Below are 27,412 nucleotides of genomic sequence, written 5' to 3'. Positions count from 1 at the left end.
GTTTAGTTTGCATAGCTTAGCACTAGTAACAGATCTGTAAAAGAAACTTGCCTGCATTAGAGGCCTGGTTTTCACTCCTGACAAGACAGGAGTTTTCATTGAGAAAGAGACAGGCAAGTAGGAGGGGGAAAATTATGAAATGAAGATGCACCACAAAGAAGAAAGAAAGGATGGATGGGTTTTAGGATCCCACTGCCACCTTGCCTCTGTTGTGGAGCTGTCGTAGCAGTGCCCCTGCCCAGTCACTGTAGCATTGGTGGCTTGGGATCTGTCCCCAGTAAATCATGCCAGAGAGATGGGGGGGGGGAGGGGGGACTGTGCCGAAGCAAGGTAGAGGACATTGAGTTCAGACAAGAATAGGGACAGACTGTGATGTCATGAACCTGGAGAGGAGAGAGGCTGATGTGATTCTCCACGCACATTTAAATGTGGAAAAGGGCAGTTGGATTCTGGTATTATTTTCATCAGGCTGACCAACATTCTATAAAATAAAAACCAAAGAGTAAAGCCTCCCACTCAAAATCTGCCATCATAAATAACTTGTAGTTAAGATAAATATAAATATTCCTGGAGAGACATAAGACATACTCGTAACAAGCTGCAGTCCCATTCAATCCAAGATTTTAAATTGCAGTTGGCAAGTTACCTCACAATATAAATATCAAAGAAAGGATTACAGGATTACACTTTCAAAATGTCAACTTTCGGATCAAACCTTGGAAATTGAAAAGAGAAAGCATCAGAAATCATGGGTGCCATGAGATGAAGATTGCTGAGACTAAAACAAGATAGAAACACACACTTCTTTCAGTAGACAATATATGAGTAGACTATATGTAAAACATTCCCTCCTCCCCTTTGCTAATGTTATGCTTGAACTGCTCTCGTTAGTGACACTCAGTTCTATTCACTACTCATTCAATAGTCATCAGTTACTTTAATTTATCTATTTAATGGTTTTATTTGAATGTGTCTAACACTGTTGGGATTCAAATGTCGTTATCATGCAAAAACAGTAGGAGGGAGAGAGAAAGAGAGCGCTGCAGTGATAGACCGTGAGAAATGGACGAGAAAGGATCTGGTAAAGACAACAGGTGGGTTTGTGCAGGCTGCTTGGGCTTGGTGACAGTTCTTCATCTGGTTTATGTGTGTGTTCGTGTCTGCGTGCGAACTTTGAACTTTGTAGTAAAACCAAGAACAGGGCTATCCAGTGCGCTCCAGCGTGGTTTAGAGTTGGCCCAAAAAGTCCCCTAGTCACAAACACGTCACAGTGAGGAAAACACACAGGCTGCAGTAGAAACACACAGGCTGCAGTAGAAACACACAGGCTGCAGTAGAAACACACAGGCTGCAGTAGAAACACTCAGGCTGCAGTAGAAACACACAGGCTGCAGTAGAAACACTCAGGCTGCAGTAGAAACACACAGGCTGCAGTAGAAACACTCAGGCTGCAGTAGAAACACACAGGCTGCAGTAGAAACACACAGGCTGCAGTAGAAACACTCAGGCTGCAGTAGAAACACACAGGCTGCAGTAGAAACACACAGGCTGCAGTAGAAACACACAGGCTGCAGTAGAAACACTCAGGCTGCAGTAGAAACACACAGGCTGCAGTAGAAACACTCAGGCTGCAGTAGAAACACACAGGCTGCAGTAGAAACACACAGGCTGCAGTAGAAACACACAGGCTGCAGTAGAAACACACAGGCTGCAGTAGAAACACTCAGGCTGCAGTAGAAACACACAGGCTGCAGTAGAAACACTCAGGCTGCAGTAGAAACACACAGGCTGCAGTAGAAACACTCAGGCTGCAGTAGAAACACACAGGCTGCAGTAGAAACACTCAGGCTGCAGTAGAAACACACAGGCTGCAGTAGAAACACACAGGCTGCAGTAGAAACACTCAGGCTGCAGTAGAAACACACAGGCTGCAGTAGAAACACACACACACTCTGGCAGACACTCTGGAGAAGAGATACATCAAATGCAACAGGTGTGTTTGTTTTTAATGTAAATGAAACCCATTGATGGAGGGCTTGGACATTTTAAACATACTTCATGGAGCAGATGGGGTCATTATCTTCAATAATGTTTGTTCTGTAGCGTCTCCATCTAAATAAAACTGCTGAAATACTTCATTATGTTGCGTGTGATTTGTACCACCACTGTACCAAAAGACTGTCCACACAGGCTTATAATGGCAACAATACAGGAAGTTTTCCTGCTTTATGACTTCCTGTCTAGCGCAGGCGGACAGGAAGTTCGCTGTGTGTTTGACACGGAAATAGGTCAGGCTCCTGGACCAGATGTTCTAGAAACGCGCTGTGGTACGGTTTCCCATCTCTGACACAAATCCAGCACAGGGTTTCCATTTTAGAGGCCAAACTCCATGAACTTTTCTTTCTACAACTTCCTGGCAGTAACATGATTCCACATTCTTCCCTTTAAACATTTTGGGGTGAATGTTGTTATAGCAACAAACCAAAACAATGAAAAGTTGTAAGCAATGTTGGCAGATCAAATCACCTACGCTTTTCTTTTGTATTCTCTTTGTTTTGGATTCTGAATTTTATTATATATCTTGAAGCTTATATGTTGAATGCTTCATAATCAGTGGTACAAGGACTTTGGACCAGTATGGACATTTCACAAATCCTTCTGGCACTTTGGAGGTAGTTTGATTTACAGACAGTCATTTTTTATGTATTTGCGGGCCCCTTTCCACCCCTTTCTCTGTTTCTCCTCCCCTCCCCTTGCTCTCTCCTTCTTTCACACAGTGTACTTAGCCAAACAAAAAGTCTTTCTCTGTCTTTTCCTTCCCTGCTTTCTCTTCTACTTCTCCCCCCCCCCCCCCCACTCCTTCTCACACATCCCTCTGCTCGCCCCCTGGGAAAAAGTTGGCATCATATCTTTGATGTCGGTTTTACGCATTGCATACGCAGTTTGTTCTGTTACTCTGTAGTTTTTGTCACGGCGTGGTGAGAAGAGGAGGAGGCTCAAAAACATAAAACTGCCACATGGAGCGAGAGGGGGAGGAAGGAGGAGGGGGCATGAAGAAGGAGGGGGCTGGGGGCGACTGGGAGGCCTCTACGCTTTATTTTCCTTGAAAGCTCCTTGCGAACTACAGACACATGGTACAGAATTCCCCTCACAGTTGGGTGTGTGTGCATGTGTGGTGGTGTGGGGGTGGAGGGGTTGCTGGCACAGTTAGGGAGGAAGAGCGAAAGTGAGTGTGTGAGAGAGAGAGAGAGAGAGAGAGAGAGAGAGAGAGAGAGAGAGAGAGAGAGAGAGAGAGAGAGAGATGTCACACATGCTAATTCCGCACACATACGGAGATATGCGGTTGGACAGAGAACAGTATATATTACCAGGCACAGCCCTTTTGATCGGTCACACATCGAGCATTTGAAAGAACCGTCGGTCCCTTCCTGATCAAATCAGGAAGGCGTGGCTCACAAGACCAACGACACAAGCTTCCGACAGCCCAGCTCTCTGGTCCTCAGGACTCTGAGAAGCACTCGTCTGGGAACCTTCACTGCTCTACTTTCCACGACTATCAACGGAGGGAAAAAGGGGATTGGGGAGGTGGGGGGGAGGGGGGGCAGTGTTGTGAATGAATCCAATGCACAATGTACAATTTAACCCTTGATTGGCAGGTCCCTCTCCCCCCCACCCCTGCCCCAAACACGCTGGGCCCTCCATGTTGCAAAAGGAATGGCGGTTGAGGACAAGCTGAACACTGGTATTTCTTTATGAAGGGCTGGGAAAAGGTGAAAGGTCATCTATTGTGAACGAGACTGTAAGGAATGTGACTTGAGTCTTGCACTGTGCTGACCCAGAAACACAATGACACCTTGGTTCATAACACGGAAGATTTTGAAATGTGCTGGTACAAAATCTGTGTACTTGAATAAGGGCATTTTCTTGATCTGAAAATGTAATCACTATAAACCATAAGTAAGACTAGTGGGAAATTACACAAAATAAATCAAACATATGCAACATTAAATCAATCAGTGTTTTCAGCCTTATTCCATCTTGGAGGACTGTGGTGATTTGATGTGCCTTGCCACATGTCTGTGGTAACCTAACATGACACTGCTGCTTGGAGACAAAACAAACTGAGAACACCCCTGAGGTTTTATTAAAGAGGCCACGTGCCATCTAGTGGAGAAACTATGCACATGCACTTAAATCTTCTACGAAGCACTTGGGTGTAAAAACATTGCAGTTCATTTCCCAATTTTCCAACAATCAGACATTAATTTGTAGCGTTCCAATCTCAGCGATACATCACTAACTTTGCTCTGTTCATGTTGGTTCAAGTGAACACAAACCACGTTTGATCCCTTTACATACATCTTTGTCTTGCCACTGTCACAATATTATGTAAAAGGGCTGAAAGTTTTCCATCATGTTGCACGTGTCAACTCTGCCACCAGACAAGAACAGCATGCTTAAACCTCTTCATTATCACAGAGCAGATGGAAGGCCTGTGTCAGCGGGTTTTGACAGGGGAGTTACGCCTGTGTGAACCTAACTGATGGGAAACCATAATTTCATCAACAGAAGTTGAGGTTGTCCTCCCAACCCGTTGTATGTGCACCATGACAATACGCAAAAGGCATTTTCCATACAAGCCTATCATTACATTCCTCAGAGCCTTCCCACAGAGGGGAGTCCTGGTTTTCGAGCCGGTCTCTGGAGACTACATTTTAGGCTGAGCTAGGACCATCATCCAGAACATTCTGTCTTTGAGGTCAGTACAAAGTAACCAACTTCCAAAACACTAAACCATATTAGCAACAAAAATGTTATGCATTCACAAAACATGAATACAAAATAGAAATCACAGGCATTTAACAGGCCATTTTTAATGAACTTTTATTGAAAAACAAACAATCATATTCAGAAGCGCTAAACATTTATGCATAAATACTACAAAACATCATGTGGATATGAGCATGTAAGGTGACACAGGCTTTAATTCAAGCATGATGACCACTAAAGAACTCCAGCCCCCCAATATTTTAAACGGCTTCTCGTGGATTCAGTGACGGGCCTTCCTGACATCTCGTCTAGTTCTCTGTGAGGAATGGGTCCCCTGTTCTGGATGGGTCACCTTTCTCATTGCAGCTGTCCCGTCACAGATCTCCTTTGGCAGCTTCAAAACAATACTACCATCATGGGGCCCAGTGCTCGACTTCCACTCTAACCAGGCCTCAGCACGCAGCCGTCACTCCCTGCATCAACACGCCCTTCCTGCCTGGAGACTCGTGAGACGCTCCTGGGACTTCTTCCACCCATGGAAAAGAAAGACCCTCTGGATGATAGGTCCCTCCTGATTGGAGCTGGGATTTGAGCACGACCCTCCTGATTGGCTGTCGCTTTGGCGTCGGTTGTCGAGTGTATCCGGGTCAGGGGGTCACCAATTTGTGGGCGCTTTTCAGGTTTAATGCTACTGAAAGATGCACTTCCTGCAACATCAGCAAACTGGATAGGCTTAGAGTTGATGTGCTTGTTTAACCCAACTATGGGTGGAAAATGCGTTTTAATGAAGGTGAAGGAGCCATTATGATTTTGGGTCATTGGTAATTTGCCCTTCACAAGGTTTCCTCTCACTAGACTACTTGTGGGCTTTCTATACAGGATATCATACAATGTGGGGACTATTTTGGTGGCAGCAGTTTGGGGTACTGGTTTCTCTTGGACAGGGGATGGGTTTTCGGGGGTTGGACTCACAAAGTTGGCCACTCCCGCCTCAGGGCCGGGCTGTGGTCCCCAGGGAGCTGGTAGAGCATTGGTGGGTGTTCCTCTTCGGGTCCCAAGGTCAGTTGCTGTAGAAACAGGCTGTGCATTAGGATCTGTTCTAGTTTCGGATGCAGGTAGCTCCAAAGAATTCTGGGTAGAAGAGATATTCTTGGGTGTAAATTTAGGACCACGGCCAACAGTCGTATTTAGTTTCTTTCCCCTCAACCTGTAGATGCCGAGGGCTGCTTCTCTTTGTGAATACATCTCATCCTTGCTTCTGGGGTCAGTGGTACTTTGGTCCAGCACAGGGGAGGCGGTAAAGGATTCGGGCATAATGGATAATTGTGTGTGATTTATGGGTTGCCAGATTGGAAGGCTGCCAGGTTTGTCTGAATTGTGGAGAGTCTGTGTTTTGCCAAGTCCCTCTGATACATTTTCTCTGTAGGGAATAGAAGTAGGATCAGTCAGGTATGCAACTGTACCCTCCCACTGTCTAGAGGCAAAACTCACAGGGGATGGGGCAGTAACGCCTCCCTCTCTTTTTTGACTTTCAAATTGTCTTGGGTTGTGGGTGTTCTCATGGGTGACAACTGGATCCGTCTTACCCAGACTGGCAGTAGGTGGGAATTTGTTAGGGACAGATTTGCTTGTGTCATCCCCGGTCGATACAGGAGGATGAACAATAAAACCTAATCTCTGAGGGGCACTGTACACCAGTTGGGCCCCACTTTCTACAAACGGATGCTTTATATTGACAGACTGGTCAATGCTGGCAATACTAGGGATTTCCTTAGGGTAGCTGCTATACTGGAAAGGCATTGCTTCTAGATGGGCTAATGGTTTGACATCATACTCATTACTTTTGTGAATTGTAGCATCATTATTTCTGGAATGTTCATTGAGGCCTTCCATTTTTATGGAGTGAGATCTTACAGGAGTGGGATTGGTTGCTCTGTTCGTACCAAAGCCATACTTCTTGAATACCGACGGATATTCATAGATGGTATTACCAAAATGTTGGTTCTCCTGTATTGACTTTTTATGCGAGGACTCGTCGATGGCTCCACGTGACAGTTGGACGTCACCCACGGTAGAAACCAACCGTGACCTGTGAGGCTGATGGTTCGACCCCTGGAATCTGTAAAGGGGTTTGACGTTTGTGGATCGCCCGGGATTGTGTGTGGCAGCCATCTTATCCCTTCGGAAGGGGGTCAAGAATGAGCGCTCTGGTCCAATACCTCTGGTGTGGCCATCCCAGGGGTGCATTGCAAAGCGATCAGGGAGGGGTCCCCTTGGAGCTGGGTCTCTTCCAGGAGAAGGGCTGGGCGATGGGACTACGTCAGATGCCCCAAAGCTGTATCTTCCGGCCACAGGCTGAAATTTGGAATCAAAACCACGGTTGAGAACACCGGGTACTTTTGGGTGACTTGGTTGAGACGGGAACTCCTCTTGTGATGATGGAGCTCCATTGATGTGGGAAGACCGATGCATCTTATAATGAGGTCCACTTTGTGGATTCATGTTAGAGGAGGATGTGGGATTGTTCACGCTTTGGGAATTGTCACTGTTAGTTAAAGATAAACGGTCTGGAGCAGGTTGCATGTGTCTGTAAAGGCCATGGGTGTCCATAACTGGGCTGTGTTGAGTGGAAGGTGAGAAGTTGTTAGGGATGGATTTGCTTGCATCATCCCCAATTGACAAATTAGGATACACTTCCAAACCTGATCTTACTCTCTGGTGGGTTCGTGTTGCCCCAGACACTGGTTGGACCACGCTTTCATCAATTGTCCTTGTCTTAAACTGGTATCCATGGACTAACTGGTCCGTGCTGGTAATACTGGGGTTTTCCTTAAGAGAGCCACCATACTGGGAAGGCCTTGCCCACCTAGAGGCTGGAGGCCTGACACCAGATTCATAACTTTTGTGAATGACATCATTAAGCCTAGAACGCTCACCGAGTGCCTTCATTTGTCTGGTTCCTGTGAAGCTGTAGAGCCCTTTGACATTTTGGGGACTTCCTTTAACAAAGGATGTTTGTAAATTTGGTATCGAATGAGAAGCTCCTTGTTCATTGGGAGGCCAAGGAGTCATCTCTGCTCGCTGAGCCCTCGGTTGAAAATCCTTGAGGAGGTAGGCCGGGATCCTCCCGTTTCGGTGGTTCTCCTCGGTACTCGTGTGTGCAGCATCTGGTGTGGATTGCTCTGGCCTTGTGGTTTGTTCAGCAGAAGACGGGTATGGGTTGTAGTGGGAACGCCAGAAATTCACGCTCTCTGTGCTGGGGGAGCCTTTCACTTGGGCAAATTCTCTTCTTTTGCCTGCCAGGGGAGAGTAATCAAGTGAGAAATGGATCAAGTGATCTCATTACATTTCGTAACATCCATGGAGGCTCAGAATTTGGGGGGCGAATACATTTCAAATACTTGTATGTTGGGTTCTGAGATGAGAACTAAATATATATATATATATATATATATATATATATATATATATATATATATATATATATATATATATATATATATATATATATATATATATATATATATATATATATATATATGACTTATGATTTATGATATATATATATATATATATATATATATATATATATATATATATATATATATATATATGCCTCTGTTTACATTGACATGTCTGCCAGCCTGGTCATGTTAAATGTTAAGCACATGAACCCATGGATGTCGTTGCCAGCTGCAGTCTTGTTCTCTAAACCCTTCCATGTGCTTGTGTGAACTCAGTTTCATATCAATGACACAGCTTGGTCAAACATTGACATGAGTCATGCAAGTATAAGTGTAAACAGACAGGCAGCTCTGTTTACATGTATTGATTATATGCATTTGACCTCTATGATAAAGGAGCCATTGCAACAAAATCCATTAGCTTTTTTTGCTTTGAAATACATGAGTAGCTACTTACTGATGAAAGCATCTGAACAGTCTTCAAACACTGATAACACGAGGCACGCAATCATAAGTCTGCAGGGCACAAGCGCTTCATTTTAATACACAGACAATTCTTCCGGACAACATTTTTGACACTTGAGAAAACATAGCAATGCAATGCTTTAAAGTGGCAAGTGGAGTTTTCTTCATTAGAATACAAAATCTTACCTGAAATGATTCTTTGACATACTTGCGATTAACCACAAAAAAACGACACGGAACTATGACAGTTATTAAACTGTCAAACAAAGATTACAAGGTGCCAGTCAGTGTTTTTTATCCCCAGTTTCTGCCGCTCAAACGGTGTCTGCACTGACTCTGTACCCTGTGATGAGAACAATTAGGTGCACCTGGTGTTTATAGCCTTGCTTAGCGACAGCACAGGTGCAGCCATTGATGTTGAGTGCTACACGTATTATGAAGGCGAAATCTGCACGAGTATTTCCTGTCTTGGAATGATTACTATTTGGTTTTCTAGAATATAATTCATTTCCGGTTGTGAATAATAGGCTATATTGTATTTCATTGTCCGTTGGAAAAGTATTGTTAAGTTTCCTATAGGCCTAGTAGACTATTTGTCCAGTTGATCGATCTCTAACCAAGCATTCATTGACACATGGAACTGAAACCAACAAAATATGAATATTAATTATTGTTTTTATATAAAATCAACATACATAGCCAACGCTTAACAATAAATAATCAATATGAAAAATAAATACAGACGTGCATACAGTAAAAACCTGTCAGCTCGAGCACCAACAACAGTAACATAGGACCTATTCCTTAGGCCTAATTAAAAGCCAAACAGTCCTTTTCTAAACAATTTCCAACACAACACATCAGTGGCTGCATTGAGAGGCTCGAGAATGACAATCCATTCACAGTGAGGGATTGGGCTCTAACTGAACTAACCCTCATTGTAAATAGGGGAAGAGATGGCCGAAGTAGGTAGGCCTATGTGTGCACTTCTTCTTTCCACGGAGTCTAATACTTAAAATGTCCTTTCACAGTCATATTTGTTTCAAAGTCGTCTTGCAAGGTTCATTCCTGAGGTCCTTCTTCGCACCGGCGATTTTTTTTGTCTCGGGAGTCGGGACCAGACATGACAAGACATGTCTTGACGAGAGATATGTTGCCCATCTCAAATGATGTAACATGACATAAGCGCGAGGTCTCGCATATCGCTGTCAGTCATACAATCTGTAAAGAAGGGTGAAAGGTCATTTTAGCAGGTGTATTTGTTTAAAACCAGATTATACATTCCATAACAAGACGCAGCGCATGTGTGCGGTGTAGCCTACAGAGTAGGCTATAGGCTATACTTACGTGTCCGGTGCCTCCGTTGGGTTTGGCCATTCCCGGTGATCTTTCCCCATAAGCGACACATCGAACGGCGAAACCTGCCACCTCCTGCACGGTCCGTTGATACGTTTTCCTGGGCGGGAGTGTCAGAACAAGCTTCTTCCTCATCCACTTCCATATCCTCGGTGTCACTCGCTTCAGCATCTCCCGCGGCGACCAGCAGCTCAAGGACGCATTCGTTAGCCGGAAGAGCTCCTCTAACCTGTCCATCTGGGACAGTGGTGATGTGTCGGCATAGGGGACATCCAATAGTTTTACCCCGGCCTGAACGCACCGTCGTGGGGTCAGATTCAAACACCGAGAGTCGGGAGAGAGTCACTAGGCAACTTTCGCAAAAACTGTGGTGGCATTGTAGCTCCCGTGGGCACCGCGATCCTCTGTTGAAGATTTGGTAACAAATTCCGCACTCGAGTTCTGAACTCATTTTGGTTAGTTTGTCGTTTGCTCCGTGTCAAAAGTAAACTGAAGGAAGAAGAGAACTTCCTCTGATACTTATGTCCTGTGTGTGGGAATGCGTGGGTGGAGGAGGGACTCTCATTTGGCAGAGTGCTCCAAAACCAAGGCAACGGGTGACTCATGGTTCAAAATACAGTGATGTCATATCACGATATAGTCAAGGTAGTTGTGTTGACTACCCCCCCCCCACACACACACACACACACCCACACGCGCGCGCGTATATGCCGCTTTGTTGTCACAGCGCACACTTTTAATACTGTTTAAAGATTGGCCTCCAGTTTGATCTTGATGTTTGATGATGAATAAAGTCGTCAATGTTTCTTAACGTTAAAGCAGTTACAAAACAGTTTTCGTGAAATGACAGGTTCTGCTTTGTTACAGAGCAACCATTAATCAGCAATAGGCCTAGGCTACTACTAATATCCTACTGTCATTTTGCCACAGGTGTGTGGTGTGTAAACAATGCTGAGTATCTGCTGTCAACATCTGTTAAATTTTAATAGGCTAAACCAAAATTAATTGAGGGTCTTCTGAGGTGACTCAGTCCAATGCTAAGTAAAAGGCCGCATACAGGCCTACTCAATTACAATTGCGAGGCAATTCGCATGTAAAACAAAGCAATTATTTTACCACGTGTTGTGAATGAAAATTTCCAAAACAAACAGCACGTAGCTGCTTCTACTCCCTCCCACTGTGACGTTTACAGAAATCCTGGCAGCTCCACCCGTTTACTGTCATTCCTGCGAGGGGAGGGTACTGTAGCCTAAATGACGCAATCTCATCCGTGGCCACGGCAATCGTCAAACAAAGTCACTCATTAATCTGAAAAGCATTAAATAGATATCCTTTAAAGGGCACTTCCTCCCGCCTGTAGCACAGTCGAAGCCAAGAGCAACAGGACCTGTTTTGTTGTGGAAGAGAATAGATATCTGAATGATTGTGTTATTTAACTGTGGTTTGTTTAATGTGTTTTGATAATGGATTACTGAGCCATATTCCCACGTGAGACGGACAGAAGGATGTTTATAAGTAAAAGGACAAGGGTCAAGTGAGATTTAATTTAAAAGGACTTCTAACATCCTATTTGAATGAAGAAAAAACTTAGCATATGTGTTTTGATGTATTTGATGTACAAAATGTATTTTTTTAAATCTTCAGTAATAAAGTTGCAGTTAAACACACTTAATCTGATTTAAAAATGATCCTTGTCAAACATCAAAGCGTGTTTCAGTTCCTTGTCTAACAATGTTTCATGGGAAGTACCTATATTTCAGGAAGCTTTCATGTGATCACATTACACAGAAGCCGTCAAACTCACATGGTAATATATTAGTAAAACATTGTCTACTTGTTTCGAAACGGATGCATCTTGTCACGGCTATTGTTACAATTTATGACATTATAGATGTCCCTTGTTCACTGGTCATTTAGGTGTCGCTTATAAGAATGTATGTGCAGTGGACTGGGGCCACAAATTCAATGAGACACGGATACAAATTCCCTGGCACACCATACTGTATAAGCCTAAACACAAGCATGCACGCACACAAATATAAACTTGCTCTTGTGGGCTTATGTAGGTCAGTTTTGTTTTAGTGGACTGACTCATATATGAGCCCTCTCTAACCTACTTGGTCTGGCTTGTTTTGCTGGTATCCATTTTGACTGTTGCTTGACAATCTTAAGAGGATTAAGAAGAGAATACAACTTGTGTTGCAATGCGAGTGCAACAGTGATGTTTGCAACATCGGGAGAGGGAAAACCTACCACAGCAAAAAGTGATGAAATTACAGCAGAAATCATGAGTTCATGACTTGTCCAATATCTCAATCATATTCTTTGATCTGTCCTGTTCACGACCAGGTCAAGTTTCAAATGTATTGTCGTGCACATGAACAGAGGTATTGACAATGAAAATGTTTGATTTTCAGGGTTTCTCAACAATGCAAACATAGTGGGCAGGCATCAGTTTGGAACTTCAACCCTGTCATGTTGACTGTCCATCTCCTGAGTGGAAACATTTAAAGCGATATTGACATGGATAGTTTCAGCGAAAGTCATGATTACGGCCATGTAGGTGGCTAGTCCTCTTTGTCCCAACAGTGTCTTGGTTACCAAGCACATCACCACGGGGTTAATTAATGTCAGAGAAAACCGGGAGGCACCCATGAGTCCTGAACAAATGAGGAATGAGAGAGGGACGTCTAGGGATGGCTGCAAAATAAAAATAAATAAAGAGAGGAGGAGGAGGAGGAGAGACAGCGTGCAAAAGAGCAAAAGTCTGGCTGGAGAAAGAAAGCAGGGGTCATAAAAAAAACCAGTGTGGTGAAGTACACAAAGGGAGAAGGAGAGGAAGGCGTTGGAGGGGTTGTTCGTGACATCGTTGGAACTATGAGGTGTCGGGTGAGAAGTTCCAGGCTGGACAGGGATATCGGAGAACATCCTGCTTGAAGAGGTGTATGAGCGGGTGAGTGGTTCCTCTCATATCTCCATGCCTGCATACAGTGACCAAGTGTCAGCCGATGCCACAATTGGGTGCTGTTTTGTTTCAGTCAGCTGACCTACATAGACAGACAAGGTCAACATAAATAGCATTTATGGTGTTAATAAAACGGTTATATAAAACACACATTTAACATTCTTCTGTGCGACAATTCTATTCCTTGCTATGAGCTTTGTTTGGCATATAAACCAAATAATAATTTAATAATCAGTCCATTAGGAAAAACTAATAACTGCACAGACAGACACTGCACTGATGAAGTTAGTTAATTCTAGAATATGATTTAATCTTATTGTATTCATTTGTAATGCAAATGCACCATACATACATCTCCTTTAAACCTGAAATTGAACATGCTTTTGTTTTTCTCATATACCCAGAGCAGTAAAATACAAAAGAGAGCCTTAACTGCCAGGCAACCAGCCTCATGTGAGACAGACCTGACCTGTTTTGTCCCATGGTAGTGCAGGGTTGGGACTTGAATGCTGTACTGGGTAACAGACAGTGTGATAAACACAGGTAATCGGCAGGGAATTATCAATGCAGTGTACAGTATGTAACAGCTCTAATGGTGGATACCATTCATACAACTGTCAAACCAAAAAGAAATATGTTTTTTCTTTTTTTTATATTAGTTAAATATCTTCACATTAACGTAATTTGTCTGATGTAACTATATCAATGAGACGTTGTTTGTGTAGTTTCTCATTTATTGGATAGTAGTATTTGGCCAGAAGTCCCAGTTACATTAAAAGGGACATTTCAGGGGCTTAAATTCTTGATTTTAAAGCACAGTCCTGTGAAGCAGTGATTTTGGTCTACCTGGGGTGAACCCTTTCTGTCTCTCACCCTTTTAAAGCATTTGCTATTTTAGGGGAATTTTAACGAAGCTCAGCAGTGCCAGTAAAACCGTTGTTCTCTGTGTTCATGGTGTTTTAACTAGCCCTCAGTGAAGAATACCTGAAAACAAACCAACTACAGTTGAGAGAGGGGAGGGGGGGAGGCAGATAAACAGGCTGACAAACCGAAGAAGGGTTAGCATTGAAAAGAGAGAGAGAGAGAGAGAGAGAGAGAGAGAGAGAGAGAGAGAGAGAGAGAGAGAGAGAGAGAGAGAGAGAGAGAGAAGAAAGAAAGAGGAAGACAAAAAAAGAGAGAACAAAGTAATTGTTTCCATCCATGGCTTCTGTTTTCCTTAGTCTCCATATGTAGACTTCCTCCCAAAGCTAAATCAAATGTGTGGCCTGAAGGCATTCCATATGAAGTGAGAAGTACTGGTGGTGGAAGGGTGGTCCTGTGTGCGTGGGGGGGGGAGGGGGGAGGGGGGAGGGCAATGTGCTCAGATTGGTGGGGGAGATGTACAGTATGGTGACTATGACTTATATACTTTGGAATCTTGGTAGAGAACAAGTCAGGAAACAACAGCTAGTCTAGGTTCTAGAGTTTGGCACATTCTCTACTCGTGTACTGAGAAACAGGAGCAGTTTTCTACATTCTAGAATACATTTCTAACAATACATTTCATAATTGATGGTTCTTTCCCTTTTCGGGCGTGTAACGTGTTATAGTTGGCCTCTATTTCCCCCTCTGTTACAGTTCAATAGGAGTAACCACAATGCCTATTCCCAGAAATATTAAAACAGGAGGCCTGTTTTTGACAACGTGCTCTTCTGCTCTTAGGTTTTTAGAGACATTAGCAGGCCTCAGTCAACCATCCCACTTGAGGCCTCGATCTCTCCCGCCCTCCTCTTCTCCCTGTCCTCACCATGGAAGAGCCCTCAGCCTCAGTGGGCCATCAGGGGGACACGGCACCAGGGACCGCCCCGCCGAGTGGAGAGTCAACTGAAGTGGAGTGCCCCATCTGCTACCAGGAGTACAACCAGTTCAACAAGTGCCCCAGAATGCTCGAATGCCTCCATGTCTTCTGCACAGAGTGCCTCCACAGGATCCAGCTGTGCCCCTTGAACTCCCCGGACCCCCACGGCTCACCCGCCATTCCCTGCCCCCTCTGTCGCCACCCCACGCCCCTCGCGTCCGGCAACGCCCTCTCCTTGCCCTGCAACTCCCGGATCCTAGCGCAGCTGCCGCCCATGACCTTCCGCATGCCCGTGTCGGTGGTGGCCCGCCTGGCCACCGTCACCCAGAGGGTGGTGCTCTCCCTGGAGGCCAGCAGGGAAGCTCGCTTCATCATCCTGCCCACGGTGAGCCTCAGGGTGGAGCAGATGCACCCCGAGGTGTCCCACGGCAGGGCCCCGGGCCTGGCGGGCGAGTTGGAGGTCATCCAGCAGCACAGGAGCACCCTGGTGTGGGTCCAGCTGCTGGGCCTGCTCTTCTGGGTGATGTTCGTGATGACCTGCGTCATAGGGGTGGTGTTCGGCCATCGCCTCTTCCACTTCTGAAGGAAAGGAGGTGGCGGGACAATTTCCCCAAAAACTGAAAAGGAATGCTTCCTTCCTTGACGTTATCTTGCTTAGCATGAATGCAATGGACGGAACTGACATTTCAATGCAAATCATTCTAGTTATTTTACTTTCATGTCAAATGTTTTGAGATGTTTGCAATGTAAAGAGTTTTGCTTGTTACTGGGGCTGCATTGTGGACAAAACACATTTTATAGAATTATTATTGATAGATTCATATTTACACTAAATTATAATGTTCAGCAACGCATTTCAGCTTTCTGTAGAAATACCATCAGTTATTTTCTTTTGACAAGGAACATGACTGTACTGTTCTCTTAGTTTACCTGATAAAGGGCTCTCTCTAGTGGTCTACTTTGGTAATCATCTGAAACTTTTTGGGACATTCCATATAGTTCATTAATTGCATTTACCTTGTCTCTCGACTATCTTTAAGAAGTGACTTGTGTTATATTTATGTTTACGTGATGCAACTCTACTTCAGGTGGTGTTAGATTAATCAGGAGAACAAAACTGTGTTAGAAATGTGCTCTAAAAGAGGACTTCTACAAGTTACTTACTAAGTGAATAAAAACTGTTTTGTTTCACATTTTTGACAATATCTTCTTTAGGTGGACCATGAATATTTATTTTTTTGAGTCGGGGGGCAAGCTGGAAGAAAACGTAAAGGATACTACGTCATACGCCGCGTTGGCTAACTTGCATTGAAAAGTTTTTAGACCCCCTCCCCTCCGTATGTTTTTGTTAGGGGAAAAGTTGTGGGTAGTCGATCGTGTGAATGTTGCGTGTGCGTGCTTTTTAACCCCTTCGCCTGGGGGAATGTGAGTTTTATCTTTCACAATTAGACTGTTAGGGGAGAGGCGCTTTAATTTACAAGATTTTGTACTTTTTTTGTTTGTCCTGGCCAAGAGTAAACTCACTAGCCAGCATTTCACCTCACCCCCTTTCCGTTAGCCACATAGCTGCTAACCGACTAACTCTCATATTTTTTGTGGGACAGCTGAAAAAAGAATAGGCGCAATGGCAGAAACCAAAATAATATACCATATCGACGAAGAGGAGACGCCATACTTGGTGAAGATACCCATTCCTGCCGAAAACATTACCTTGTTGGATTTCAAACAGGTCTTGAACAAGCCCAACTACAAATTCTTTTTCAAGTCTATGGACCAAGACTTTGGGTGAGTGACTAGCCGTGATTGTGCAGGAGAGGCTGCGAGTCCCATGCAAATGAGTGATCGTGACCCAGACTTTAATCGGGACATTACATCGAAGCAAAAGTTACTCTAAATAAAGTATTTTGCCGCAGTGACTGAGAAAAAACAAGTAAATCATTGGTAACATATTTTTTTTGTAAGCAGATCTTGACTCGGTACAAAATGTTGCGAGGGGAAAGAAAGTCAATTAATGCATGAAAAACTGTGCCTGTGCGTGGTCATAGTATTTTGGTCACCAAATGGGCTATAAAGTTACGCAACTGTGAATGGCCAATTCCATAAGAAAATGTTTGTCTATCTCACTGGACAACCACCTCATTTGTATTCAAACTGTGACCAAGCCCTTGTAGCAAGATTAAATGATTCCGGCAACGAGTTGAGGCATAATGTGTTTGTAGGTAAAAAAAATTAAATGCAGGCGCAATTCTCACACTGAAGAATTATAGTCGCCTCTATCACACTGCTTAGTTAGCTTTTTACTAATCCCTCTCTCTCTCCGTCTCTCGACCCGCTCCATCATCTTGAGAAATCCCTAGCTTTTCTTCTTTTTGGGAGAACAGCCAGGTTTTTGTCTCCTTTCTTTACACTGGCCTTGGCCTGCTACCCCTTTATTCTCTCCCTCTCCTCTTCAGCCTTTATCTGTGTCTCTCAGATAAATCCTAGAGTCTGAGAGTTCTCTCCTCAAACAATTAATCTTTCAATGCTGGTTTGTTTGTCAGTGCTGCATTTCTCTACTTTGGAGAAATGGAACACGTCTTTGTGGTGAGCTTACTCAACTTGGACATGTCTTTCTATTAAATAAATAGTAAGGCTTGTACCCCCACAAACACACTACGACCGTTCTGAATTGGTGGGAGCTTAATCCAGAAAAACTGTTGAACTGGGGCCTCATCGTAACATATTTCAGCATCCAAACCTTTTAGATGTCTCTAGGAAATTCAAAAAGCAAAATCCAAGTAGTGGATTGTCGGATGAATCAAGAACAGTACTTTCAGGATGGGCCTGTGTGTGTGTGTGTTAACCCGGGTGATAAACCAGCTGTCAGTCTGGACTGTGTGAGACGAGGCAAGCTGTGGGCCATGCTGGGCTAGTGGAACCTGGGATGGACTGGAGCTGTTTGCAGAATCGACAGAAATGACGGGTGTTTCCTGTTTTGGGAAAAAAAGATCACGAAAGTTTGTGTTTTAATAATGAATAGATGGACAAACTGTGTTTGTGGTTGTTTAAGGATTAGAAACATGGTTTTCATTTTGGAGATTCCCACTGGATGCTGCATTTTTAAGGTGTGTGTGTGTGTGTGTGTGTGTGTTTTTTATCCAAAGCATTTTAGAGTGTGCTTGAAATGGTCTGAAGTGAGGTCATTTGTTTATTTTCAATGGTAAGGTATGAGGACAATTAGTCTGCTAGGAGCAGAATGTTGCATCTGTTTGTCCAGACTCTGGATGCAATTTAAGTGTGACCTCACAAAGCAGGAAAGAAAGAACAATTACTTAAAGAGAGAGACAGAGAGGAAAGCAGGGGAGCGAGAGAAAGAAACAATAATAAAATAGTACAACATGGATACAGGGAGCGGGTTACTAAGCTGTACATTCACTCCAGACACACACACACACACACACACAGCACACTGAGCCTTCTGCGATGATCCTTCCCCAGTGCCCACAACAACCTGGCGTGGTGCTAACACTCACCCACAAAACCAGCCCTCAACAGCTGCTTACCAAACCCCGGTGGGGCCGAGCAGGCTGTCCACACACACACACACACACACACACACACACACACACACACACACACACACACACACACAGAAGACATAGAGACAAATGAAGCCAAAAAAGACTTGAGTTGTAACCCTAAAGGGCAGTTAAGTGTCTGTCTGTGTAGCAGTTATGTCCCTCTCGGTCCCAAGCACTGCTGTAATAACACGCTGTCTCCGAGAAATTACACAGCAGAGAGATGCTATCTGTCTCGTGAGCTTGTCTCCTGTGCCCACGAGACAGAACAGCCTAACTTGCCCACAAGCAGGAGACGTTTAGGGTGGAAAAGCAGTCACAAGGAAGCTGTGTGTGTGTGTGTGTGTGTGTGTTTACTTCTTACCTCCTGGTATGGGTAATGATGGTGAGTCACTGGGAAATGTTACAGCTGTGAATGGTTATGTGTGTGTCTGCGTGTGTGTGTCTGCGTGTGTGTGTGTCTGTGTGTGTGTGTGTTTGTGTGTGTTGCTGTTTGTAGAACAACACACAGACCTCAGTATGACCTGGTTGGTGACTGGCATCTGACTCCCATCTCTCTGCCTCTCCCATCTCTCTGCCTCTCCCATCTCTCTGCCTCTCCCATCTCTCTGCCTCTCCAATCTTCTGCCTCTCCCATCTCTCTGCCTCTCCCATCTCTCTGCCTCTCCCATCTCTCTGCCTCTCCCATCTCTCTGCCTCTCCAATCTTCTGCCTCTCCCATCTCTCTGCCTCTCCCATCTCTCTGCCTCTCCCATCTCTCTGCCTCTCCCATCTCTCGCAGGGTGGTGAAGGAAGAGATTTCAGATGAAAGTGCCAAGCTGCCTTGCTTCAACGGAAGAGTGGTGTCATGGGTAAGAACACACACACACACACACACACACACACACGCACACACACACACACACACACACACACACTAGGGATCCACAGTATATGACCAGTATTTTCTTCGATAGAAAGAGAACAGGAGTCAGATTGACCAGATTTGTTACAGACTCAACAGGACACATAAAAAGCCAAGTAAGTTATAGGTGACTCAACCCACATACACTAAAGACAACATTGGGGAGGCTCCCAGTCTAAAGCCTCGTTTCCACCGCAAGTCCCTGGGTCTTGTACTCCCCAGAACAATTTTCCAAGCAACTTGAAAGGTTATTGTTAGCCGCATTTGCACAGCAGGAACTTTCCCCTGAAGATTAGGCAAATTGTTCCACTGACATATGCACTGTACACCATGCAAAAGCGTCATTTATTGTGCGACACTGCTACGCACAGCTCCTGCTATGAGAACTTGACCAATACGAAATGTCCAGCTCTACAAGCCCCACCCTCAAAGTCCCTGCAGTTTTGTACTGCCCCCCTGAGCAGAGACTTCCTGGTTTTTCTTCCCTAGAACTACATTTAGACCCCTGGCCCCTGCAGTGGAAACACAGTGAGTTCTGGACAAAGTTCCTAGTTCCAGGGGAAAGGTTCGGGCGGTGGAAACGCAGCTTAAGCTGGCCTGGGGCCTCGAGGCCGAGGCGTCTGCTGAGTGCCCAGGAGGAAGGCAGGAGGGATTAAAAGGGGTGGAGAAAGAGAGGAGACTTGAGGGAGCGATACTCGATCGCACGGCCGGGTGGATGGAGGAATCCCCCAGGAGAAAGGCTCCGCCATTAGAAGGATTGAGAGAGAAAGGGGGAGACGGGGGAATGTTCTGTGGCGACAATTAGTTTTGACAGCTGCGCTTGCATCCAATTAAACCTGCATAGTGACGGCAAGTCACTCTAGTTCCCAACAGCTAATCTCCCCTCCCCCCCACAGAAATGTGAACATATTGCTTTTTAATGTTGTTCTTGTGATGTGCGTGGTTGCGTCAGTCTGTGATTTTAGAGTGAGGTCACTGGATTCCCAGAGATATCGATGATGGGGTTTAATTGCCTGGGTGTGTTTCCTCCTACCTTGCAGCCATGCGTGGAGCTGTAAGTGTGTGACTGTGGGTGTGTGACTGTGGGTGTGTGGGTGTGTGACTGTGGGTGGGTGTGTGTGTGACTGTGGGTGTGTGACTGTGGGTGTGTGACTGTGTGTGTGTGGATGTGTGTCCCTGGGTTTTGTTGAGGGTGTGTGATTGTGTGTGTGTGACTGGGGGTGTGTGTGTGGGGGGGGGGAAGCACTCCAGTCGGATAATGAAAGAAGAGAGGTTAAGTATCAGGATAGCATTTCAGTTTGCCTTTTAGATTATCATCTGAATGAGGTGAGATGTTTGTGTCAAAGCAGTTGACATCTTATCTTACCCCCCTTTCTCCCTCCCTATATCCCTCTTTAACCTTGCCTTTCATTTCTCTTCCTTTCTCACCCTCTCTTCGGCTTATTTTCCTCTCCTCTCCCTCTCCTCCATTCTTCTCTCCTTCCTCTCCTCTCCTCTCCCTCTCCTCCATTCTTCTCTCCTTCCTCTCCTCTCCTCTTCTCTCCTCTCCTCTCCTCTTCTCTCCCTCTCCTCTCCCTCTCCTCTCCCTGTCCTCCATTCTCCTCTCCCCTCCTCCCCTCTCCTCAGTTGGTATCATCAGACACCCCCACCGTGGAGCTCCCGGCGGCAGCGCTCCCCCCTCCAGCTGAGGTCCGGCCCCAGCCCTCCCCCCTCCCCCCTCTGCCTCCCCCACCTGTCGAGAGGACGGGCGGCATCGGAGACTCCAGACCCCCGTCCTTCCAGTGAGAACACACACACACACGGACGCACACACATTGTCATAACAGTGGTGTCCCACTCCCTTCCTGACTGTATCTCTTACTGCACATACAGTAGCTGATAGCGAACACCTCTCTCTGCCCCGTCTCAAGTTACACAGCAGTGGTTTTCAGTGCTCTCCCTTCATTATGTGATCTTGGTCTTAGAGACCCAGTCCATTGTGTGCAATGCTGCACTGACAGTATAATAAAGCTGTTATATGGTCATGTGATATGGGCTGAGCACTATGTAGCACATGCATTAGGGGGCTATTTGCGGTCTGTTGGGTAATGTCGGCGAGCTGTACATTATCCCCTTGCAGGACTCTGGTAGGGCTTTGATAAGGGCCCCGTCTCTGTGGGAAGCTCGGTACTTTAACCCTCTCCCTCCCTCCCCTCTCTGTGCAGCCCGAACGCGGCGGGCAGCGTGGGCAGCGTGGACACCCTGGACGACCAGACGGAGACAGAGTCTGTGGTCTCTTTCAGGAGGGAGAGACCCCGACACAGGGACGGCATGGAGCAACACGGTGAGGGCGGCTTCCCAGCTCTGCTGCTGTAGTACTGCTACAGCAGTAACCCTCCCAGTATTGCTGCTGTAGTACTGCTACAGCAGTAACCCTCCCAGTACTGCTGCTGTAGTACTGCTACAGCAGTAACCCCCCCAGTACTGCTGCTGTAGTAACCCTCCCAGTACTGCTGCGGTAGTACTGCTACAGCAGTAACCCTCCCAGCACTGCTGCGGAAGTACTGCAGAAGTAGATAGAAAAAGAAAAAAAAGAGAGATGCAGGAAATGACCCCACCTGTGTCTTCCTCTGTGGTGCCCCCAGGGCCGCGTGTGAACGGCCAGAGCCGCCTGGAGCGCCACCTGGCGGGCTACGAGAGCGCCAGCACGGTGATGAGCAGCGAGCTGGACACCACCAGCTTCTGCGACTCGGACGACGACGACACCATGAGCCGCTTCAGCAGCTCCACAGAGCAGAGCACCGCCTCGCGCCTCCTCAAACGCCACCGCCGCCGCAGGAAACAGCGCCCCCCGCGCCTGGAGAGGGTCAGTGCACCAAGAGGCCGACTTGGAAGTCATTTGAGTTGGATACAATGTACCGATTTTTCCCGCACTGCAATGTGTTCATTTAGCGATTCAGTTAAGTTGTGAAGTAGTGGTAAATGTTGTGTTCTCCTGTCTGGTGTTGACCCGGGGTTGCTGTGTTTTGTCCACTAGGCGTCGTCCTTCAGCAGTGTGACCGACTCCACCATGTCCCTGAACATCATCACTGTCACACTCAACATGGGTCTGTATCTCTCTCTCTCCCCTCTCTCTCCCCTCTCTCTCCTCTCTGTTTCCTCTCCCTCCCTCCCTCCCTCCCTCCCTCCCTCCCTCCCTCCCTCCCTCCCTCCCTCCCTCCCTCCCTCCCTCTCTCCCTCCCTCTCTCTCTCCCTCTCTCTCTCTCTCTCTCTCTCTCTCTCTCTCTCTCTCTCTCTCTCTCTCTCTCTCTCTCTCTCTCTCTCTCTCTCTCTCTCTCTCTCTCTCTCTCTCTCTCTCTCTCTCTCTCTCTCTCTCTCTCTCTCTCTCTCTCTCTCTCTCTCTCTCTCAAGTACCCTGCTCCTTCCATTTGAAGTGATCCCCTTCCCGTCTCGTATATTCATATCTCTTTTACCCCCCCGCCTGCAGAGAAGTACAACTTCCTGGGCATCAGCATCGTGGGGCAGAGTAACGAGCGGGGGGACGGGGGCATCTACATCGGCTCCATCATGAAGGGCGGGGCGGTGGCGGCGGACGGCCGCATCGAGCCCGGGGACATGCTGCTGCAGGTGAGGACCGGGGTAGGTGACCACCACAGGATGTCGCACCATCCAGCTCCTAGTCCTGACTGTGTGCCTGGATGTGTCGTGTGACGGTTTGTTACATGGTTCCTTCCTTCCACCCACCCACCCACAGCCCCCGCCCCCCCCCCCCCCGCCCCCCAGAGGTGACCCACCTCGTCCCCTGCACCCCTCACATGCTGACAGGAACACGTCCCAATAATGGCTTCCTGGTCTAGCGTCTGTTCATACACAGTGATTTACAACCGCACGATGGGTTCGAGTATGTGAACGTTCCGGAACATGTTGCCCCGAGTGACGGGGCGGCTGTGTGAACATTGTGTTCTCCGTCCTGTGGCGCGCAGGTGAACGACATCAACTTTGAGAACATGAGCAACGACGACGCGGTGAGAGTGCTGAGGGAGATCGTGCACAAGCCCGGGTGAGTTCCCTCCGCTCGCCTTCCCGCTTCTAATGCCAACCGACGACCACGCCACCGTCAAGCTCAGAACAAAACAATACTGATCATAACAGTCAGGTAGCCGTGGGCGATCGTGGAACTAAAAACAGCTTCTGTCCACCGTCCTTGACCGTCTCTCTCCCTCGCTCCTCTCAGGCCAATCATACTGACCGTGGCAAAGTGCTGGGACCCCTCTCCTCAGGGTTACTTCACCCTCCCACGCAGTGAGTTCCTAACCTACTCCCTGTCTGGTCACTTCCTCATCAGACCACGTGGCCGTCCAGCTCCCAGTCCTGTCTGTGGATCTGGATGGATTTTAAATGGTTGTTACATGGTTCCTTCCACCCCTCCTACCTACAGATGAGCCGATCCGCCCCATTGACCCGGCAGCGTGGGTGAGCCATTCCGTGGCTCTGACGGGGGTGTATCCTCCGTACCCTGGGAGCTCCTCTCTCAGCACCATCACGTCCTCCTCCTCCGTCACCGAGACCGAGCGTGAGTTTTGTTGTTTTCTTCTTTGCTTTCCCCCCCAAAAATGTTCTTCTTTCTCTGTCCCTCCCGCAGATATTGAGCATATTTGTCAGGCTTTGCTCTGTCGGTCTGCCTTTCTCTTCATACCGTGTGTAATATGTCTGACTTGGTCTGTCATCCTGTCTTCCTTCTGTGTCTGTATCTGTTATTGTCATCCGGTCTTCTCCTGCCAGGTTCAGTTCATTCATCTCTCTATCCAGCCTCGCTACGGGAGCTTCCACATCTGGTTTCCTCTTCTTGTCTGCTGTGGTTTCATTCTCATGCGATAAAAAAAAAAAAAAAAAATCTGTATGTTATTATCTTTAAACCCCCCCTCCACCCCCACACACACCCACCCTCTATCACTCCCTTCCTTCCCTCGCCTGCAGGGTTTGACGACTTCAACCTGTCGCTCCACTCCGACATGGCGTCGGTGGCCAAGGCCATGGCCTCCCCAGAGTCTGGTCTGGAGGTCAGGGACCGCATGTGGCTCAAGATCACCATCCCCAACGCCTTCCTGGGTGAGTGTGTCCCACCTGTCCCTCTGGTTTTCTCTCCCTCAACAACAAATCGGATTGTAGCATGACTGGTTGTTCCTCTTTGCGTGTGTGTTGAACCCTCTCCCTCCCTCCAGGGTCAGATGTGGTGGAGTGGCTGTACCACCACATCGAGGGTTTCCAGGACCGCCGCGAGGCCAGGAAGTACGCCAGCAACCTGCTGAAGGCCGGCTTCATCCGCCACACCGTCAACAAGATCACCTTTTCCGAGCAGTGCTACTACATCTTCGGAGACTTCAGCGACTGCGAGAACTGTGAGTGCTGGGCCGTCTGTGATGCTCTGAGGGTTACTCTCTCTCTCTCTCTCTGTCTCTCTGTCTCTCTCTCTGTCTGTCTGTCTGTCTGTCTGTTTAGTCAGTTTCAGGTTATATGCTACTTTGTCCTACATGATTCATAGGCTTTTACGAAAACCTTTCTGATAGAGTAACTCCCTGTTTTCCATTCCATCTTTTGTATCCTTCTTTCCTCCTTTCCTTTCTCTCCCTCTCCCAGACATGGCCAACCTGTCCCTAAACGACAACGACGGCTCCAGCGGGGCCTCGGACCAGGACACTCTGGCCCCGCTGCCCCTCCCGGGGGCCACGCCCTGGCCCCTAATGCACACCTTCCCCTACCAGCCCTACCCCAACCACCCCTACACCAGCCAGCCTCCACCCTACCACGAGCTGACCAGCTACAGCTACGCCCCCGGCAGCACGGGCAGCCAGCACAGCGAGGGTAAGGGAGGTGGAGGTGGGAGGGTGGGGGAGCAAGAGGGAACCGGGTCGGAGGGAGGGAGGGGTGGTAAGGTAGGGGGAGATAAAAACTCCAAAGTTTAAAGAAGTGTATCCTTGTGTCTACTAGTTGTGGAAAAAAACGTGTGACTGTCTGGCTCTTCCTGGGTGTATTTAGACGCCCCAGGAACCGGTTTCAACCGCCTCTGACCTGTGTGTTTTTTTCTCTTCAGGGAGTCGGAGCAGCGGGTCAACGCGGAGCGAGGGTGAGAGGAGGCGAGGCACTAAGGGCCCCGGCAGCACCGCGGGGGGCGGAGAAAAGTCCCCCTCAGGGGGCGGCGGAGGCGGAGCCGACTCCCGCTCGGGCAGCGGCAGCGAATCGGATTACTCCACCCGCAGCAGCCTGAGACGAGACCACGGCTCGGCAACGCCAAGCGAGCACAGCCACGCCTCCTCGCAGCGCTCGCATCATCACCGCCCGCAGCCTCCCCCGCACATGTCCCCCTACCCTCCAGGCATCCCACTGCCCTACAACCCCATGATGGTGATGATGGTGCCGCAACACCCACACGCACACCCCGTCATGGGACCGCCCCATCTCCACGCCCACCCACATCCCCAGCAGCTCCACTCGGCCCCACCTCACCCGGCGCTACCCCCGCCTCCCTCCTCCACACCGGGGGGACCCCCTGGAGCCCCCCCTACCCGTGACCTGGCCTCTGTGCCCCCAGAGCTGACTGCGTCACGCCAGTCCTTCCACCTGGCCATGGGCAACCCCAGTGAGTTCTTTGTGGACGTCATGTAATGGAGGTAGCGGGTCAGAAACCATTGTGTGTGTGTGTGTGTGTATAAATGTGTTTGATAGGATGTGTGTGTGTGTGTGTGTGTGTGTGTGTGTGAGGTCCAGCAGTAGTATCCATTCCTCTTGATGATGACTCAATATGAGATCTGGTGGTAGCTTGTAGTCTGTGTACTTGCATATTTCAAGTCTGGTGGGAACAGGGTTTGACCTTATTGTGAGACCAGTGTTAGTATACTGTTCGAACAGAAACAACAATATAAACCTTGGCAACATCTCTGGAACATACAGTAACCGCTCAAGTTTACCTTGTCCCATTTAAATTGATGACAAAGGCCTTAGCCTGGACACTCTCACCACACTTTCCAACTGCTACAACATGCTGTTGTGCTTAATATCAAAAACTGAAGTCCCCTAACTCTTGTTTGATTTGTAGTCGTGCGTGTGTGTGTGTGTGTGTGTGTGCATGTGCGTGTGTGTGTGAGTGCGTATTGGGTTGGTTATGCCTCTGACACTCCCTTAGTGAGCCAGAATGTGTGTTCAAACCAATTTAGTGATTAACAATGTTTGTCTTTCCTACACGGGGACTAGGCTGAGAACAGTAGCTGCCTTTCATTGGACTAGACTGAAGAAACAAACTCCAGCCCAGAGGAAATGGGTGGTTGCACTGACTGTGCTTTATCACTTGAGGGCGCAAATGTTCTGAGCCCTCATCAAGAGATTAAAATGAAATGCATTGGTACTGTGTTGTACTGTATTTTGCATTGATTTATTGGTATTTGAGTTTTGTGTGAGTGCTTTCTTTTTCAGTAAATGATAAAAAAAGACCATATATACACACTCCAACTCAAAGAACAAACCCATTTTGGATTCAATTGTGTGCCAATTATTTTGTTTTTTCTTTCATTCTTTTTTTTTTTCTTTCAACGATTTTGTGTACGTATGTATATAACTTTCTTCTAAATGCAACATGACAGAATAGCAAACTCTAATGTGAATCAGTAGGTCAAGTGGCAAGTGGCACACTTCAGCCAGGTTTAAGGGAGTGTCATTATGAAGCTTGATTGTAAAGAGTTGATGCCAACCATGTAACACTGTCTAGGACTACGTGGAATTTAAATTGGTACTATTAGAGGGTAGAAAGGGGTTACAGCCAAAAATTGGTACTTAGGGATTTCATAGGGGGCACTTTTACACAGTTGAATCCCTTTTTGATTTCACCTTTCCCCTCGTGTTTTATTAGTTAGTATCCCATGTAAGCAGCCATTTTGTACGAGTAACTAGAGACGAGTTTAACCGAACAATAAAGGTGCTAAATGAAGAGCTGGTGCTTCACAGTACTGCAGTGTGTCACGTCTGTTCAGAATCACATTGTTTGAATTTTTGTTGTAACTTTTTTGTGTGTCTGAGAATAAATTAGCAAGAGACTTGATTTTCAAACTTTCTTTTTGTGTTGTA

General features: G+C 46.9%; 4 protein-coding genes across 9 annotated transcripts; 2 read left to right on the top strand and 2 right to left on the bottom strand.

Moving 5' to 3' along the window:
• Nucleotides 1-4,868: 4,868 nt before the first annotated feature.
• Nucleotides 4,869-8,905, bottom strand: LOC146222073 (uncharacterized). The gene is made up of 3 exons (XM_084692116.1): nt 8,886-8,905; nt 8,692-8,750; nt 4,869-8,066 (listed from the first exon to the last, which is right to left on the bottom strand). The coding sequence occupies exons 1-3, from the start codon at nt 8,903-8,905 to the stop codon at nt 5,212-5,214; spliced, it is 2,934 nt and encodes a 977-aa protein (XP_084548242.1). The 3' UTR covers nt 4,869-5,211.
• A 451-nt stretch (nt 8,906-9,356) lies between these two features.
• On the bottom strand, nt 9,357-10,625 carry LOC146222072 (RING finger protein 227). The gene is made up of 2 exons (XM_084691933.1): nt 10,047-10,625; nt 9,357-9,920 (listed from the first exon to the last, which is right to left on the bottom strand). Exons 1-2 carry the CDS (start codon nt 10,504-10,506, stop codon nt 9,862-9,864), a joined length of 519 nt encoding a protein of 172 aa, XP_084548059.1. The 5' UTR covers nt 10,507-10,625; the 3' UTR covers nt 9,357-9,861.
• Nucleotides 10,626-12,844: 2,219 nt separating this feature from the next.
• On the top strand, nt 12,845-16,050 carry LOC146222071 (uncharacterized). The gene is made up of 2 exons (XM_084691770.1): nt 12,845-13,008; nt 14,722-16,050. Exon 2 carries the CDS (start codon nt 14,808-14,810, stop codon nt 15,438-15,440), a length of 633 nt encoding a protein of 210 aa, XP_084547896.1. The 5' UTR covers nt 12,845-13,008; nt 14,722-14,807; the 3' UTR covers nt 15,441-16,050.
• Nucleotides 16,051-16,175: 125 nt separating this feature from the next.
• dvl2 (dishevelled segment polarity protein 2) lies at nt 16,176-27,394 on the top strand. 6 transcript variants are annotated; one of them, XM_084691116.1, is made up of 15 exons: nt 16,176-16,642; nt 19,196-19,265; nt 20,945-21,099; nt 21,523-21,641; nt 21,943-22,163; nt 22,335-22,404; nt 22,785-22,936; nt 23,281-23,357; nt 23,532-23,599; nt 23,736-23,870; nt 24,080-24,406; nt 24,520-24,696; nt 24,935-25,159; nt 25,389-25,934; nt 26,546-27,394. In XM_084691116.1, exons 1-15 carry the CDS (start codon nt 16,482-16,484, stop codon nt 26,548-26,550), a joined length of 2,508 nt encoding a protein of 835 aa, XP_084547242.1. In that variant the 5' UTR covers nt 16,176-16,481; the 3' UTR covers nt 26,551-27,394. The 6 variants fall into 6 exon arrangements, with proteins under 6 accessions (XP_084547242.1, XP_084547241.1, XP_084547239.1 ...); XM_084691114.1 differs by having other exon boundaries at nt 16,184-16,282; nt 16,462-16,642; nt 25,389-27,394; XM_084691115.1 differs by having other exon boundaries at nt 22,785-22,924; nt 25,389-27,394.
• Nucleotides 27,395-27,412: the final 18 nt, after the last annotated feature.

Source organism: Hypomesus nipponensis, chromosome 25 (assembly GCF_054491055.1).
Source record: "Hypomesus nipponensis isolate SF chromosome 25, ASM5449105v1, whole genome shotgun sequence".
Classification (NCBI taxonomy): Eukaryota; Metazoa; Chordata; class Actinopteri; order Osmeriformes; family Osmeridae; genus Hypomesus; species Hypomesus nipponensis.
Note: the sequence above shows the minus strand (reverse complement) of the source record. Positions and strands in the feature narration are given on the sequence as shown.